General features: G+C 45.1%; 1 protein-coding gene across 1 annotated transcript in view; it reads right to left on the reverse strand.

Moving 5' to 3' along the window:
• Col6a5 (collagen type VI alpha 5 chain) overlaps nucleotides 1–15,436 on the reverse strand; it is a 101,993-nt gene that overhangs the window by 59,594 nt on the left and 26,963 nt on the right. Inside the window, exons 12-21 of the mRNA XM_059269084.1 lie at nucleotides 13,637–13,779; nucleotides 10,706–10,798; nucleotides 8,264–8,317; nucleotides 5,484–5,555; nucleotides 5,158–5,184; nucleotides 5,005–5,049; nucleotides 4,862–4,915; nucleotides 1,738–1,800; nucleotides 493–558; nucleotides 29–82 (exon numbers count right to left, since the gene is read on the reverse strand). Of these exons, the coding sequence (XP_059125067.1) occupies nucleotides 29–82; nucleotides 493–558; nucleotides 1,738–1,800; nucleotides 4,862–4,915; nucleotides 5,005–5,049; nucleotides 5,158–5,184; nucleotides 5,484–5,555; nucleotides 8,264–8,317; nucleotides 10,706–10,798; nucleotides 13,637–13,779 (671 nt within the window). The remainder of the gene's footprint in view (nucleotides 1–28; nucleotides 83–492; nucleotides 559–1,737; nucleotides 1,801–4,861; nucleotides 4,916–5,004; nucleotides 5,050–5,157; nucleotides 5,185–5,483; nucleotides 5,556–8,263; nucleotides 8,318–10,705; nucleotides 10,799–13,636; nucleotides 13,780–15,436) is intronic.

The raw sequence follows: 15,436 nt of genomic DNA on the forward strand, positions 1-15,436 counted from the left end.
GGGAAACAGGTGTCTGGGAGACACTTACCCTGCTTCCTCTGGAGCTAGGACTGCCTTGTGTCCCCTTCCACCCAGTTCTCCCCTAGAAATACAACAATTCCCCAAAATCAGAAGTCAGAAGTAGGTTATAAGTCCTGGGTATGTTATAAAGCCATCAACACAAAACATCAACTGCTCTCAAGACAGCAGAACAAGGGAGTCATGCTGGGGTCATTCTGTACAGTGACACTGTTGGTGAGATGGCCACACGAGGACAGGGCTAACAACCAGGATGGGGTAGCAACATGCCATAAGTAACTGGTAACAAATGAAATATAATGCCACTTCCTTGAAAATTAATAATTCCCTCAAAAGTATTGCCTACTTCAGACATGCCTTATTTTCTTTTAAGTATAGATGACTTGGAGGGTGTTTGTTCATACACCATGTTAAACTTATTTAGCTAAAAAAATGGAATTAGTTAACTTATCTATGTAACATAGACCGAATTACTTGTGTTCCTCGATCTCCTTTGTCGCCCTTCTGGCCTTTGATGGTGCTGTCTCGTCCTGGGTTACCCTAGGAGATGATTTCAGAAATGTTTTAGAATCCAGAAACATCAGAGTGAGGAAGTTCATTCATTGGTTTGGACACAGAGCTTTGCTATAGAGCCCAGGCTGGTCTCGAACTCAAGGTGATCTTCTTGCCTCACCTTCTGAGTTCTAGGATTGCAGGTGTGTGCCCCACTCAGCGTTTTCTCTTTCTTACTTGTGTGGTGCATAGGATTAAACCTAGGGCTATCACTGACAGAGATTTTTGAGATGGAGGTCTCACAGAGCTTCTCAGGGTACCTGAGACCCTCCTATTTCAGCAACCTGAATAATCAGAATTACAGGCCTGTACCACCTCCTTTTTTTGTAATGGTATAATATTTAAGTGTTAGGCTTCAGAAGTTCTCAACCTGTGAGTCTCGACCCCTTTGACAAACCTTTATCTCTAAAAATATTTATATTACAATTCATAACAGTAGCAAAGTCACAGTTATGAAGTAGCAATGAAAATAAGTTTGTGTTTGGAGGGGTCACCACCACATGAGGAAGTGTATTAAAGGGCCACAGCATTTGGACCCTTTGGTTGAGAACTACTGGGCTAATGCAAGCTAAGAGATGAAGTGTAAGAAAAGTCTCCAACTTGAAACTCTTAAAAGTAACCTTTGCCCCAGTTTGAAGGCAACTTGGTGACTCACACAGTATTCTAAGAGTTCCTGCTGGGCAGTGACTTCCCTACAGTGTGGCTTTGCTGAGGCACTGCCCATCCCCTCAGACATGAATGAAAGCCTCCTGTAATTGAGTCTGAGAGAGAAAATCTCACAGGGATGCAGCTCAGTGGTGAGTGCTTGCCTAGCAGGCGCAGGGACCTGGGTTTGAGTCCCAATGCTGTTAAACCAACAAACAAGCATGAAATAAAGAAATCAAGCTCTGGGCCACAAGATTAGAAATCTGACGAACGAAGTTTTCTCCATAGTACACTGTGAGAACTCACATGATGGAACTTTAGATCCCCTTTCTGGGCCTTTCAAAAAGTCTATATCAGATTTGGACAGATTTCTCCCAAATAAGAAAGCTCTGAGTAACAAACTCCTACTGTCCCAGCTCCCTAGGCCAACACTTGCCTCTACTTCAGTGGGAGTCACTAAGGAGAATGAGAGCAGAATTGTGCTGGGATGAAATTCAGAGTTCTTTAGGGTCTATAACTTACCGGATCCCCTGGGAAGCCCTTCTCTCCATCTTCTCCAGGGGCACCTCTGGAACCTGGGCTGCCCTGAAAATAGGTAGACAGACAGACAGATAGACAGACAAATAAATAAATAAAATGAGCCTCCATGTTATCCTGTAGGTGGCTTTTATAATGGCTTTAATGCCAAGCAGTGGGTAGCCAATCAGATAAAGTATTTCATGTTTCCCTGCCCCGCTCAAGTTCCCTTAGACTCCCCAAGTTCGAGTTTAAGCCACGGTCAGGCTAAGAAACAGGGAACTTTCTCATGGTCTAGCACAGAGCTGTCCAATGGGACTTTCGGCAGTTGGGGAAAGCTCCGTGGCAGTGGGGAAATCTCCGTGGCAGTGGGGAAATCTCCATGGCAGTGGAGGAAAGCTCCGTGGCAGTGGAGGAAAGCTCTGTGGCAGTGGGGAAAGTTCCGTGGCAGTGGGGAAAGCTCCGTGGCAGTGAAGGAAAGCTCCGTGGCAGTGGGGAAAGTTCCGTGGCAGTGGAGGAAAGCTCTGTGGCAGTGGGGAAAGCTCCGTGGCAGTGGGGAAAGTTCCGTGGCAGTGGAGGAAAGCTCCGTGGCAGTGGGGAAATCTCCGTGGCAGTGGAGGAAAGCTCCGTGGCAGTGGAGGAAAGCTCTGTGGCAGTGGGGAAAGTTCCGTGGCAGTGGGGAAAGCTCCGTGGCAGTGAAGGAAAGCTCCGTGGCAGTGGGGAAAGTTCCGTGGCAGTGGAGGAAAGCTCTGTGGCAGTGGGGAAAGCTCCGTGGCAGTGGGGAAAGTTCCGTGGCAGTGGAGGAAAGCTCTGTGGCAGTGGGGAAAGCTCCGTGGCAGTGGAGAAAGCTCCGTGGCAGTGGAGGAAAGCTCTATGGCCTTGGAGAAAGCTCCGTGGCAGTGGGGAAAGTTCCGTGGCAGTGGAGGAAAGCTCTATGGCCTTGGGGAAAGCTTCATGGCAGTGGGGAAAGTTCCATGGTGGCCACTAACCATCTTTGGCTATGCAACACTTGGAATGTGTTTAGTGAAACGGGAAGGGTGGAATTTTTCACTTCAGTGAATTTAAGCAATCACACATGGACACTGGCTGTCCTAATTGGATGCTCTAGACAGTTTAGCACTTCTGACCTCCCCAGGGGTTTTCAGCTGTCACCTCAAACAACTTCCCAGTGAAATTTTCCCAGGCTATGGTCCCTGGAGGCATTTTGACTGTTTCCCCCATTTCCTGTTTTCCTGCAGTTTGGAAGAGCATACTTCCATGAGCCAGGGTTACAGTGGAACAATAGAGCTTTCTAGGGAGCAACACAAGAAAGGCCTCACTCTGCATAACCTGAGGGTGACTTTCTTGTACCCACATGCCCACCCCAGGCTGGCCCCTGCATACCCTTAATATGTCATGTGTCTGCTCTTTGTGATTGCTTTACTTGAAGGCTTCATCCCATCTCACTTCGATTACTATGGACCCACCCCTCACCCTTCCTTATATCCATGTCAACTCCAACAGTCCCTGCACTACTTCCAAATAATATTTCTAAAAGACAAATTTGGTTGCTTTCCCCTTAAACCCTTCCCAAGCCACACGCACACATGCATGTGCATGCACACGCACACACACACACACACACACACACACACACACACACACACACACATACACACACACACACACGGCCTAATGGCTCATTGCAGCTCTCCTCGCCTGAGCTCTGCTCCTTCCAGGAAGAGCAACACCAGCGGATCCCTGTTTCAGGTGCTTGCTTACCCTCTGTCTAGAATGTTCTTCTTCCACATCTGCACCTTGCTAACTGCAATTCATTTCTGGTTTCAAGAAGACTCCCTGGACACCCCCACCTCCAAGCTGACTGGGAGTCAGAACCCCAAGTGGCCCCAGACATTTCTGGGTACCATGGAATCCTTGAAGATGAGGACTACAGTGCTCCACTCCAATCTCTGGCTCCTTGAAAAGTAATTCAGTGTCTGGTATGTTACAGATGTTCAAAAATATTTGATAAATAAATAAGTAGATCTGTTGGGATGAATTTATAATAAGCAAAATATTTCACTATGATTTATAACTCCAAGGCCCCCAAATCAACTTTTTCATTCCTTTTGTTTTTGATGTCAGGAAAAAGAACAAAGGTTAATAATGGCCAAACATTTTCATTTACAGACTTCTGGAAAATGTAACCACAGAAAGATCTCACACAGTGAGTTTTTCTAGCTGGAAATTCTTGAATATTCCATAGTAGTTATGGTGGTTTGAATGAGAAACTCAGTGCCTCAGAGACTCATATATGTGAGCTCTTGCCCCTATCCCTGTTGGTGGGGCTGTTGGGGAGGTTATGGAACCTTTAGGAAGTGGAGCCTTGCTGGAGGATGCATCACTGGAGCCTGGCCTTGAGAGTTTATAGTCTTGCCCTATTTCCTACTCACTCTTTCGTTCCTGTATGTGGATAAAATTTGATCAGCCAGTTTCCTGCTCTGGCTGCCAGGCCACGTCTTCCCCACCATGAGGACTCTATCCCTTTGGAACCGTAAGCTAAAACAAAGCCTTTCTTAAGTTGCTTTTGGTCAAGGAATTTTGTCACAGCAACAGAGAAGGAACTAATACAGTAGTCCGCGTGTCCCAAATCAAAGAGTGGTGTCTGTTTGTTGGCCATAGGCTTTCCTTGCATGATTGGGATGGTTAATTTTATCAATTTGAGTTTAAGAAATACTCAGGACACTAATGAGACACACCCTTTGGGTATGTCTACGAGGGTTGTCCCCAATCCCAAAGCTGCACCATCCCATGGGCTGAGGTCCTTGATTGAATCAAAAGGAGACAGGAAGAAAGGGCTGAGTGCTAGCCATCCCCCTTCTCTGTTTCCTGGCCAGTACCATGGACCAAGACTCCTCAACCACCATGCATTCCCCATCAAAACGGACTGTATTCCTCTGAACTGTAAGCAGAAATAAACGCTCTCTCCCTTAAGTTGCTTTCTGGGTATCCGGGAGGCATCAGGCATTTGACCAGAATAAAGGTAACTAAACTGTGGTGAAGTCAGCTGTCAATCTTATCCCCAACTGCAAGCACAGCAAACAGGGCTGGATCTGTCACCGGGGACTACTTGATTACCAGAAAGAGTTACCTGAGAGCCAAGGTCACCTTTTTCTCCCTTCACCCCATGAAGTCCATAAAATCCCTAAACAAACATAAAACAGAACCTCATTTAGAAAAATCAACCTCATAATCGCTTCACGATAACTCAAAAAGAGGAGACAGATGGCTTACGTCTTCTCCATCCAGTCCATCAAACCCATGTTCTCCGCGTTCTCCCTGAGGGACAAGAGACAGCAGTCAGGTACGGCTGGTAACTGAAGCAATCAGGGAGCCTCTGACCTGTTTGTTCGGAGGTCAAACTTGACTGGGAAGCAAATACAGTACCTGAGCTCCAGCAAATCCTTTGACTCCCTGCAAAAGATTAAACGTCCATCACTGTGGGGTCAAAGGCAGAACGGGGATTCTAATTCTGCAGCAGGGAGGGGCCTCCCTTGAGAGCATTGTCTTTCTTTATTTCTTGAATTGCTTCTAGCCGCACACCCATATAAAGGTTATGGGTAGAACTAAGTGAATGTTCAAGGCTCATCTGCAGACAGAGGAACTAGTATGTGTAATGGGGAAAAGAGGTGATGAGACAGAGGACACCAGAAGATGTCACAGGGGCAGGAAGGTGTCACAGGGGAGCGAGCACAATGAGCTAGGAAACTTACCTTCTGGCCTCGAGTCCCCGGACACCCGATGATCCCTCTGTCTCCTTGAGGTCCAATTTCTCCTCGTCTTCCCTAAAATGAATCCAGACATGTCTCCAAAGTGATACTTTTGCAGGAAGCTGTCAGCAGTTTGCTTTTGGAGCACTGACCTATAGCTTGTGGTATCCCAACTTTAGGCAAAGCAATTCCTCCTTTGCAGTCCCTGGACTCCCTCTCCCCCATCCCCACTTCCCTGCCCCCTGTGTTCACACCCTTTCCCTGTCAGCCTTCGGCAATCTCGAGACTCCCTCCCCCACCAGAGTCCCCCTCTCCTTTACACACCCCCTATGCTCGCTCACACAGTTTCCCTGTCAGCCTTAGGGTTCCCTCACAAGTCACAAATGGGTTGACTGTGAGCTCAGTCACTTTACTCCCCCATCAGAGAGTAAGGCCATTTTGCCTCCTAGCCACAGTACTAATTGCTCAATGATCCCACGATATCATGCCCAGGGCCCTGATGCCACCCTGGGGAAGTCAGCTCTGCTGACACAGAAATGCCATTCAGTGCCCAGGGCTAGAGCTGAGCAGAAACAAGTGGGAAGACGCATTACTGCCAGAACAGAGCACAAAGGCAGAAACACTTGTCCTTGGGGCTGGGGAGAGATCAGTTGGGAATATGCTTTCTGAGTGAGAGTAGAATCTGAGTTTGATCCCAGAATCCACATTTTAAAAATCCAAGAATGGTGGTATGTGTTTAATTCCAGCTCTGGGGTTGGGGTTGGGAGACGGGTGGAACCCTGCAGCTCTTGAGAGCTGGCCAGCCTTATCCAAATCAGCGAACTCCAGGTCAATGAGAGACCCTGTCTTAAAAAAAAAAAAACAAGTGGATCGCTCCTGAGAAACAACAGCTGAGGTTGACCTATGATTTCCATATGGACACCCACATACACACACACACACACACACACACACACACACACACACACTAAAAGCTGTTCTTCACAATAAAGGTCTGTCCAAAGTCAGACTGTCCACAGAGGAAAAGCATTCCAGGTCAACACATCTTGTCAAACCTGACTCTCCCAAGAAATATTTAGTAACAGCCAACAGCCAGAGTTAAATGCATGAGGAGAAAATCATCATGCCCTTCTTGAGTGTGGGGCCCTACTGTTTCTGGGACCATCGTGTGAGGAATTATGTAGATTAAGTCATCTTCTAGGTATGCCTGTAAGGGACAGTCTTGATTAGGGTAATTGAAGAAAATAAATAAATAAATGTGGGTTGTACCATTCCATGGGCTTGGGTCCTGGACTACATAAAAAGGAAAAAGCGATCATCTAAAGAGGAAAAAGCTATCTGGAGAGGGGGCCATCTGGAGAGGGGGTTATCTGGAGAGGGGGCCATCTGGAGAGGGGGCTATCTGGAGAGGAGGCAGTCTGGAGAGGGGGCTATCTGGGGAAGGGGCTATCTGGAGAGGGGGCCGTCTGGAGAGGGGGCTATCTAGAGAGGGGGCTATCTGGAGAAGGGGCTATCTAGAGAGGGGGCTATCTGGAGAGGGGGCCGTCTGGAGAGGGGGCCGTCTGGAGAGGGGGCCGTCTGGAGAGGGGGCCGTCTGGAGAAGAGGCATTTGGAGAGGAAGGGTCTGAGCAGGGCACTCAGCCCTCTCTACTTGCTGACCCTGGACACAATGCAACCAGATGTCTTGGGCTCCCGCCCTGCGGTTTACACACTGTGATGAACCACTCCAAACCACTCCCTTGCATCATCAGCCAACACAAACCCTTCATCTCTTAAGATGCTTTTGTCTGGTGTCTTTTCAGAAGAACAAGAAAAACTGCTAGCACAGCTTCCCTGTGAGGGAGGGGACTTGCAAGCCTCCTTTCCCTGTCTTGCTTCCCTTACTCTGAAGATCAGGCCCTACAGGCCCAAGGTGCTGCCCATGCTCACTGGTGGCTAAGAGAACCTTAGACCTCACAATTTCCCATGGCCTGAGCTTTCAGCCAGCTACAGGCCCTCAGCAAGGCAGAGGGGTGACTCACCACACACAAGAGCATGCTTACACAGGCTTGGTAGTGTTTGGGACCCCACTAAGGGTACAAAGTGAGCCACTTAGTACACTCCCTTAGTGGTCCTTTTAAAATAAGCAAAGTCAGCCTTGGGTCCTAGAAGAATTATTAAGAAGTTAAAATATCCTGGTCAAGGTCTCACTCATAGGTCACTCCTTGGAAGTCTCATTCCAGAGTTGAAGTCTTTAAGCATTATAAACATTATGAACTGAACACTCCCCATGCCTACAGAAGCCACCCAAGGGGCGCCAGTCCCTCCAACTTCTACTATAAGGGTGATGGGCCAAGCGAGGGTGCTGGTTTCAGAGTCAAATATCGAGGCTTCCAAACCTCTGGGCAGCATTTAATCATGATGTCATGCTCTGGGGTAGTCTTGCCCACTCCCTCTACATGAAAGAACCATGCTCCAGCTCTGGCCTAGAGTCACAAATGGAGCACTGTGCCTAAAAGGAGCTCCCTAGCACATAAGCTGCTACAACCTGCTTAGAGACACTGAGAATTCCAGACCCCCAACACTGATTTAAAAACAAAACAACAACACTGAAGCAATCCCTGGCACAGAAGCTGCTGATGTCCACAGCTTGGAGTTAGTGAAGGAAAAAGAAAAGCAGCCCTTTCCTCCACAGCACTATTTTTAAAAGAAAGTAACACACACAAGCGTCCTCTACCCCATAAATGTTTTCACGATGAAGAAAATCAGCAAATGGATATATGAGGGAGGAAGTCCTAACTTACAGGGTCTCCATCTTCTCCTCTGTATCCTCTGCTGCCTTTCAGGCCTGAAGAACCCTAGGAGGCAAAGAGAGAGGCACATGTAACCATCCCCCATCAGTTCAACTCATGAAGTCATTAGGCATTCCTACCCAGGCCCTGCCTTGACTGTTGGGTGGACCTTGTGCCAATAAAGCCATGAGTTGGGGAGAATCCAACACTTGCAGCTGACTTTTGCCTTGGACTTATCTCCGAAGCCCCTTTGCAGAAGGATATCCTCCTAGTGATGCAGGAGACTGATCCTGGAAACCCTCTCGTGGATGAGGGGACACTCTCATATCTGAGGAAGCTGTGACTACCATTTTTAATATGTATTTTTATTATCTTAACTATGTGTATGTGCTGGCTGGATTTATGTCAAGTTGACACAAGCTAGAGTCTTCAGAGAGGAGAGAGTCTCAATTGAGAAAATGCCTCCATAAGACTGGGTTGTAGGCAAGCCTAGAGGGCATTTTCTTAACTAACGATTGATAAGGAAGGGAACTGATAGCCCACTGGGCTGGTGCCACCCTGGGCTGGTGGTCCTGGGTTTTATAAGAAAGCAGGCTGAGCAAGCCATGAGAAGCAAGCCAGTAAGCAGCATTCTTCCACGGCCTCTGCATCAGCTCCTGCCTCCAGGTTCCTGCCCTGTTTGAGTTCCTGCCCTGACTTCCTTCAGTGATGAATAGTGATGTGGAAACATAAGCCAAACAAGCTCTTTCCTTGCCAAGTTGCTTTTTATCATGCTGTTTCATCACAGCAATAGTAACTGTAAGACTCTGTGTGTGTGTGTGTGTGTGTGTGTGTGTGTGTGTGTGTGTGTGTGTGTGTGTATGTGTGTCTGTGTCTGTGTCTGTGTGTACATGAGTGCAGGTGCATGTGAAGTCCAGAGGATGGCGCACGATCCCTTGGAGCTGGAGTTACAGATAGTTGTTAGCATCTTGATATGGGTGATGGGAATTGAACTCAGATACTCCAGCAAGCCCTGAGCCATCTCTCCAGCTCCATCATTGACAAATCAAAAACACTTACAAGGGGCCTATTCAACTTTCTTCTGCTTTTCCAAGAGCAATATTTAAACAAAGTCACTTTTCTCTGAGCCATAGTTTAGCTGCTTCTGCTTCGTGACTTAACTTGTAACTAAGATCTCACTGAGGGTTGCTTTCTCCACCATCTAACATAGATCCTTGCTGGGCCCCTGGAGCACAATGCTATTGACATGCAAGGAGAGAGTTCAATAAATGGGATATCACAGTTCAGCAAAAACGTTCTGTGTAAGTTATCCTTCAACAGTGAGAGACAAAGCAGAAACCATCAGCAAGTATTATAATTGATCTGTTGGCGACTGAAGAGGAGACTCAGTGGGTGAACATATTTGCTGCCCAGCCTGATGCCCTCTGTTTGATCCCCAGAACTCACAGAATGCAAGGAGAAAGCTGACTTCTGTAAGTTGTCCTCTGACCTCCACACATGCACCATGGCACAGACATGCCCACCCCCAAATAATTAACTTAAGTCCTTTTGAAATACTCAGGAAAGAAAATACAGTGTAAAACGGTTAAGATGAAAACAAATACATTTATCACAAAAAGTCCTTTTACTATGATACCTAAAGTCATCTGAAAATGCATATAAAATTAATACAATATAAATGCACAGTTTAATTGTTACAAAATGAGCTTTGTGCAATAATTATATGACATCTGTGCGGTTATCACCTAGGGCCAAGAACCGGAACATTGCCAGTCCCAGATATTGGGCCACCCCATCACATGCACCCAGAACCCACTACCCAGCCCACCTCAGGAGTGTACTGTTAACACTTAGGATAATACTTCCTAGACTTTAAAGATACCTCACTGCTTGCATCCACAGACAGTACAGCTTCATTTTAATAAACAGAATCCTACCTATATAGTCTCCTGCTTTGTCTTGTCTGCTTTCTCTGGTCATTACTATGTGGGTAAAAATTCATTCATGTTTTTTAATGAATGTAGTTCATTTGTTTGCATTGATGCAGTCTGTCATTGAAAATGCCATGATGTATTTCCCATTCTATTGTTGTATAATTGATCTTCTGTAATTTGTTCTTTTATTTTGCAGCTCGATCTCATTTAATGTTGAAAAACAACAACTCTCTCCATTATTTTAACACCTTTCAGACCATTTAAAGCGGATTTAGAAAGTGTAAATTGAAAACCCGAAAGCAACCTCACTAGGGATACAGAAGAGAAGGGGAGCTGTTCTCGGTGACAGTGTCAGAAGTGAGCCCTTCTGAACCTGCTCCTATGCTGTGGAAGTTACACAAGATGCCCAAGGCAATTACATTATATGGAGCAAAGGTTGCAAATTCAACTATTCAATTTCAGCCTCACTCATGACAAAGCAAGGCATGTAAGAGAAAACAGGATCACAATCAAATGGCACCTTTGAGGCTTGGAGTCCCCGGGTTCCATGAGGTCCTGGAATCCCCGGACATTTACAAAATGTGCAGCAACAAGCCCTCTCTGCGATGTTTCCCTAGAGAGAGAGGGAAAAAATAGCAAGGGGAAGTGAGCGAAAACCATTAGGGATTTTCTTACATAAGAACCCTATTCAGACACATCATAAACCATCTGCCTTTGGTGGGAAGGCAAGCAATAAGAGAGCTTTATGACTTGAACTGCAGAGAGGGCACCAGGCCAACAAATTGTGTGGGCAGTCTCCCCTCTCAAAGGAAACAACCTCAATTAATAGAAAGGGCACCAAGCGCATACATGGCCACAAGCCAAGCTGACTTGAGACATATTGATTCCTAGTTGACAATCTCTTGGAATGTCTATTGTATAAATTTTTCGGGAGCTTTTTAATAACGTTAGGGGCTGGTTGATCTTTCGATTCCCTTTACATTCATTCAGCAATATGACAATAAATGGAAGGACAGAAAAAAATATGTTTTGAATGCAAATTGAAACCTTAGTGCTGCAGGAAGCTCAGGTGTCAAAGGTAGGCAGATCACTCCTAGTTGAGGCCAGCCTGATTTTCATAGAACATTCCAGGTCAGTCAAGGATGCACACAGTGAGATTCAGTCTCAGATAGATGATAGATAGATAGGTAGATAGATAGATAGATAGATAGATAGATAGATAGATAGATGATAGATAAAAGTCTTTAATGTTATATTACCTCATACATGGTAGGATGGCTACTACCCAAGAAAGGAGTGAGGAAATGGGGCAAGGGAACAGAAAGGAAAAGGGGAAGAATGAAGGAAGGAAGGGAGGTGTGGTAGTTTGAATGTAATTGGCCCCCATAAGCTCATAGGGAGTGACACTATTAGGAGATGTGGCTTTGTTGGAACAGGTGTGGCCTTGTTAGAGGAAGTGTGTCACTGTGGCAGTGAGCTTTGAGGTTTCTTTATGCTCAGGGTACTACCCAGTGAGTCAGTCGACTTTCTGTTGCCTGTCTATGAAGATGGAAGGACTCAGCTCAGCTATGCTCCCCATCATGCTCCACTCCATGCTGATAATGGACTGAACCTCTGAAACGGTAGGTGAGATCCTTCAATTAAATGTTTTCCTTATAAGAGTTGCCATGGTCATGGTGTCTCTTCATAGCAATAAAAAACCCTGACTAATATAAGAGGAAACTAAACACATCAAGTGTCCAGGAAGATGTGGAGAAAACAGAACTTGAATGGCATGGAAAACAGTAGATGTGTTTCTCAAAGCACTAAAAACAGAATTATCATATTCCATAATCCCATTTGTGGGTGCATACACAAAAGAACTGGATATAGGATCTTGAAGAGATGTTTGCTCATGTGTGTTTATTGCAGTGTTATTCATGATAAGTATTACATGTTAATCACAGTATTATTCATGCTAAGAGGTAGAAGTGACCTTAAATAGTTCAGAGATGACTGGATAAAGGTAGTACAGCAAAGAAAGGAATACTGTCACATGCTACAGTGTGGATGAGCCTTGAGGACATTACACTAAGCCAGTCACAAACAGACAGACACTGCATGATGCCAATGTAATGAATCTTAAGTACAAAAACTTTTAGGTACAGGAAGTCAAATTAGGGGTGTCAGGCTCTTCAAGGGTAGGAACATAGATGTCATGTTGCCAGCTAAAGGTTTACAGAGTTTCACTCTCATAAAATGAAAACTTTCTAGAGGTCTACTGGACAGCAATGTGCACATTAGCTAGTGTGGTGGTCAACCTTGATTGTCAACTTGATAAGATTTATCATCACCATGGAAACAAACCTCTGGCATGTCTGAGGGATTTTCTAGATTAGGTTAATTGAGGTGGGACGCTGTGGAATAATCCTTCTGTACACTGTGCAAATTATGCTGTGATTGGTTTAATAAAGAAGCTGACTGGCCAATAGCTGAACAAGATAAGGTTAGGTGGGAAAACCAGACTAAGGACATTGGGAAGAAGGGCAGAGTTAGAGGAGTGGCCAGGAAATGCAAGATGAAAGAGAGGTAATGCCACATGACAGAATGTAGATTAATATAAATGGGTTAATATAAGTTGTAAGAGTTAGTTAGTAAGCCGGGCGGTGGTGGCGCACGCCTTTAATCCCAGCACTCGGGAGGCAGAGCCAGGCGGATCTCTGTGAGTTCGAGGCCGGCCTGGGCTACCAAGTGAGTTCCAGGAAAGGCGCAAAGCTACACGGAGAAACCCTGTCTCGAAAAACCAAAAAAAAAAAAAAAAAAAAAAAGAGTTAGTTAGTAATAAGCCTGAGCTATCTGCCAAGCATTTGTAATTAATATTGAGTCTCCATGTTGGTTATTTGGGAACTGGTGGATGGGAAAGAAAAGTCTGGCTACAGTGGGAAGACCCACACTGAACATAGGCTTCTGCACACCATTCCACAGGCTGGATAAAAAGGAGGAATTGAATTAGAGCAGCATCCACCCTCTGCTTCCGGGCTATAGATGTGGTGTGACCAGTTGCCTCAAGCTCCTGCTGCCTGATTTCTCCACCACGATGGGCTGTATCTTCCAACTGCAAGCCCAAGCAAACCCTTCCGGCCTTAAGGTACTTTTGTCAGACAAGTAACTAATACAACCATATACTACATACTTCAGATTGTTGCAATGATAAATATTACATTTTAACCACAATAACAAAACTCAAATGTTTTTAAAAAAAAACAACAATTTAGTTTTACTAATAACCAAAGACATGTCAGTTACAATGCTGGACGACACTGGGGAAACTATGATTGATGTTATGGTCTTCTGCATGTTTTAACATCCTAAATGCCATGTCTTTAACTTAATGACATAAACAGCAGCAGTCTTTGGAAACACTAGCATTCCACTTTGGTTCTTGTGGCACTTGAGATAATTGACAACTCACCAGATACTGTGAAAGCTTCTTGCCCAGGTCTGTCATTCCAATGGTCAGGTGAGTCCTGTAGTCAAATCCTTTTCCAAATTCAAAGCTGGAAAACTCATCCTGAGCTAATGCATTAAGGGACACCACCAACAGAGCATCAAGTCCTATTTAATAAAAATAGCACAGGTGAAACCAAAGGGTTCATCCAACAAAAGAAATTCCACTCTGTAAACGTCATTCAAAGAACCAGAAAACAGAAAAGGTAAACATCAGAGGAAGCAGGATCCTCAACATACAAACACACAACAGCAGACTCAGCTGCATTTCTGAAAACACATTAGACACTGGTCTCTGGCTTTAGCATGAAATTCCCCCAAAGAAAAACATCTCAGAGAAACTATTGACACATCAGCTGAAAATGTTGTGGAATATTAGTTTAAGATGTGTTATGTTCATTTATGCTGTGGAATATGTGTTTAATGATGCAAAGTTTGTATTGCATTCTTTTATGTTGCATTTGTTTAACTCTGTAAAGCTGTGTTACTTTTCCTGGTTAAAGGCCTGATTAGTCTAATAAAGAGCTGAACAGTCAATAGCGAGGCAGGAGAGAGGAGTAGGTGGGGCTGGTGGGCAGAGAATAAATAGGAGGATAAATCTGAAGTGAGAGAAAGGAGCAAGAAAAGGAGAAGGAGAGGAGGATGCCAGGGGCCAGCCACACAGCCATACAGCCACACAACCACACAACCACACAACCACACAACCACACAGCCAGCCACAGAGTAAGAAGGAAAGAAAGATATATAGAATAAAGAAAGGTAAAAAGCCCAGAGGCAAAATGTAATTAAAGAGAAACAGGATAATTTAAGTTAAGAAAAACTGGGTAGAAACAAGCCAAGCTAAGGCCAGGCATTCATAAGTAAGAATAAGTCTCCCTGTACAGTAAAGAATCCAGCTATAGGAAACACCAACAGAAAGAAGTGCTCAACAGCTCACACCCATTCTGATGCAACTCTTGGGCATTCAAATGTGATTTCTAAGAAATGCATTGTTTATCTTTGGAGTGGGGTTTTGAATTTTCTGGAATATATTTTTTTGTTTTTGTTTTGTTTTGTTTTTGAGACAGGGTTTCTCTGTGTAGTTTTGGTGCCTGTCCTGGATCTCACTCTATAGACCAGGCTAGCTTCAAACTCACAGAGATCCGCCTGGCTCTGCCTCCCGAGTGCTGGGATTAAAGGTATGCACCACCACCACTCGGCTTTGGAATACATATTAACAACAGTTATCCTGCAGGAACCCAGAGTCTGGGTGAGTCCTATCTCAGATGAATGTATTATTTCATTCACTCATTCACTGATTCATTAATTCATCCACTAGCTGGTTGACTCATCCATCTTGTCATTAAGCAAGCGTTTATTTCTTAGGAGCTTTGTTGTGTACCAATTGTTGTACCAGGATGACAAGATGAGTGGGTCAGGCACATTCCTTCCTGTGTCATACTTCATGGTCTGATGAAGAAGATTGACAGAGTCTCATGGGAGAGACCATTGGCAGCAATGAAAGCCTTGCTTGAGGTAATGCTCCTGATAGTCTCAAGGGACTGTGGGGAGGACAGTCTCGGGGGAATACAGAAGATTCTTAGAGAAAGTAGTGGCTTAGCTGACTCTGAAGAGGAATAGAAGTTGATTATAGGAAAGAACCAGAGGTGGAAGAACAGAGGACTGAGAATGGGGGGGGGGGAGGTGTTCAGAGGTCTAATGAAGACCAGAAGGAACAAGAGTGTCAACACATTGAAGAAGGAAGTTCTGTGTGTCAGAACACCAA

Source organism: Peromyscus eremicus, chromosome 7, assembly GCF_949786415.1.
Source record: "Peromyscus eremicus chromosome 7, PerEre_H2_v1, whole genome shotgun sequence".
In the NCBI taxonomy this organism is placed as follows: domain Eukaryota; kingdom Metazoa; phylum Chordata; class Mammalia; order Rodentia; family Cricetidae; genus Peromyscus; species Peromyscus eremicus.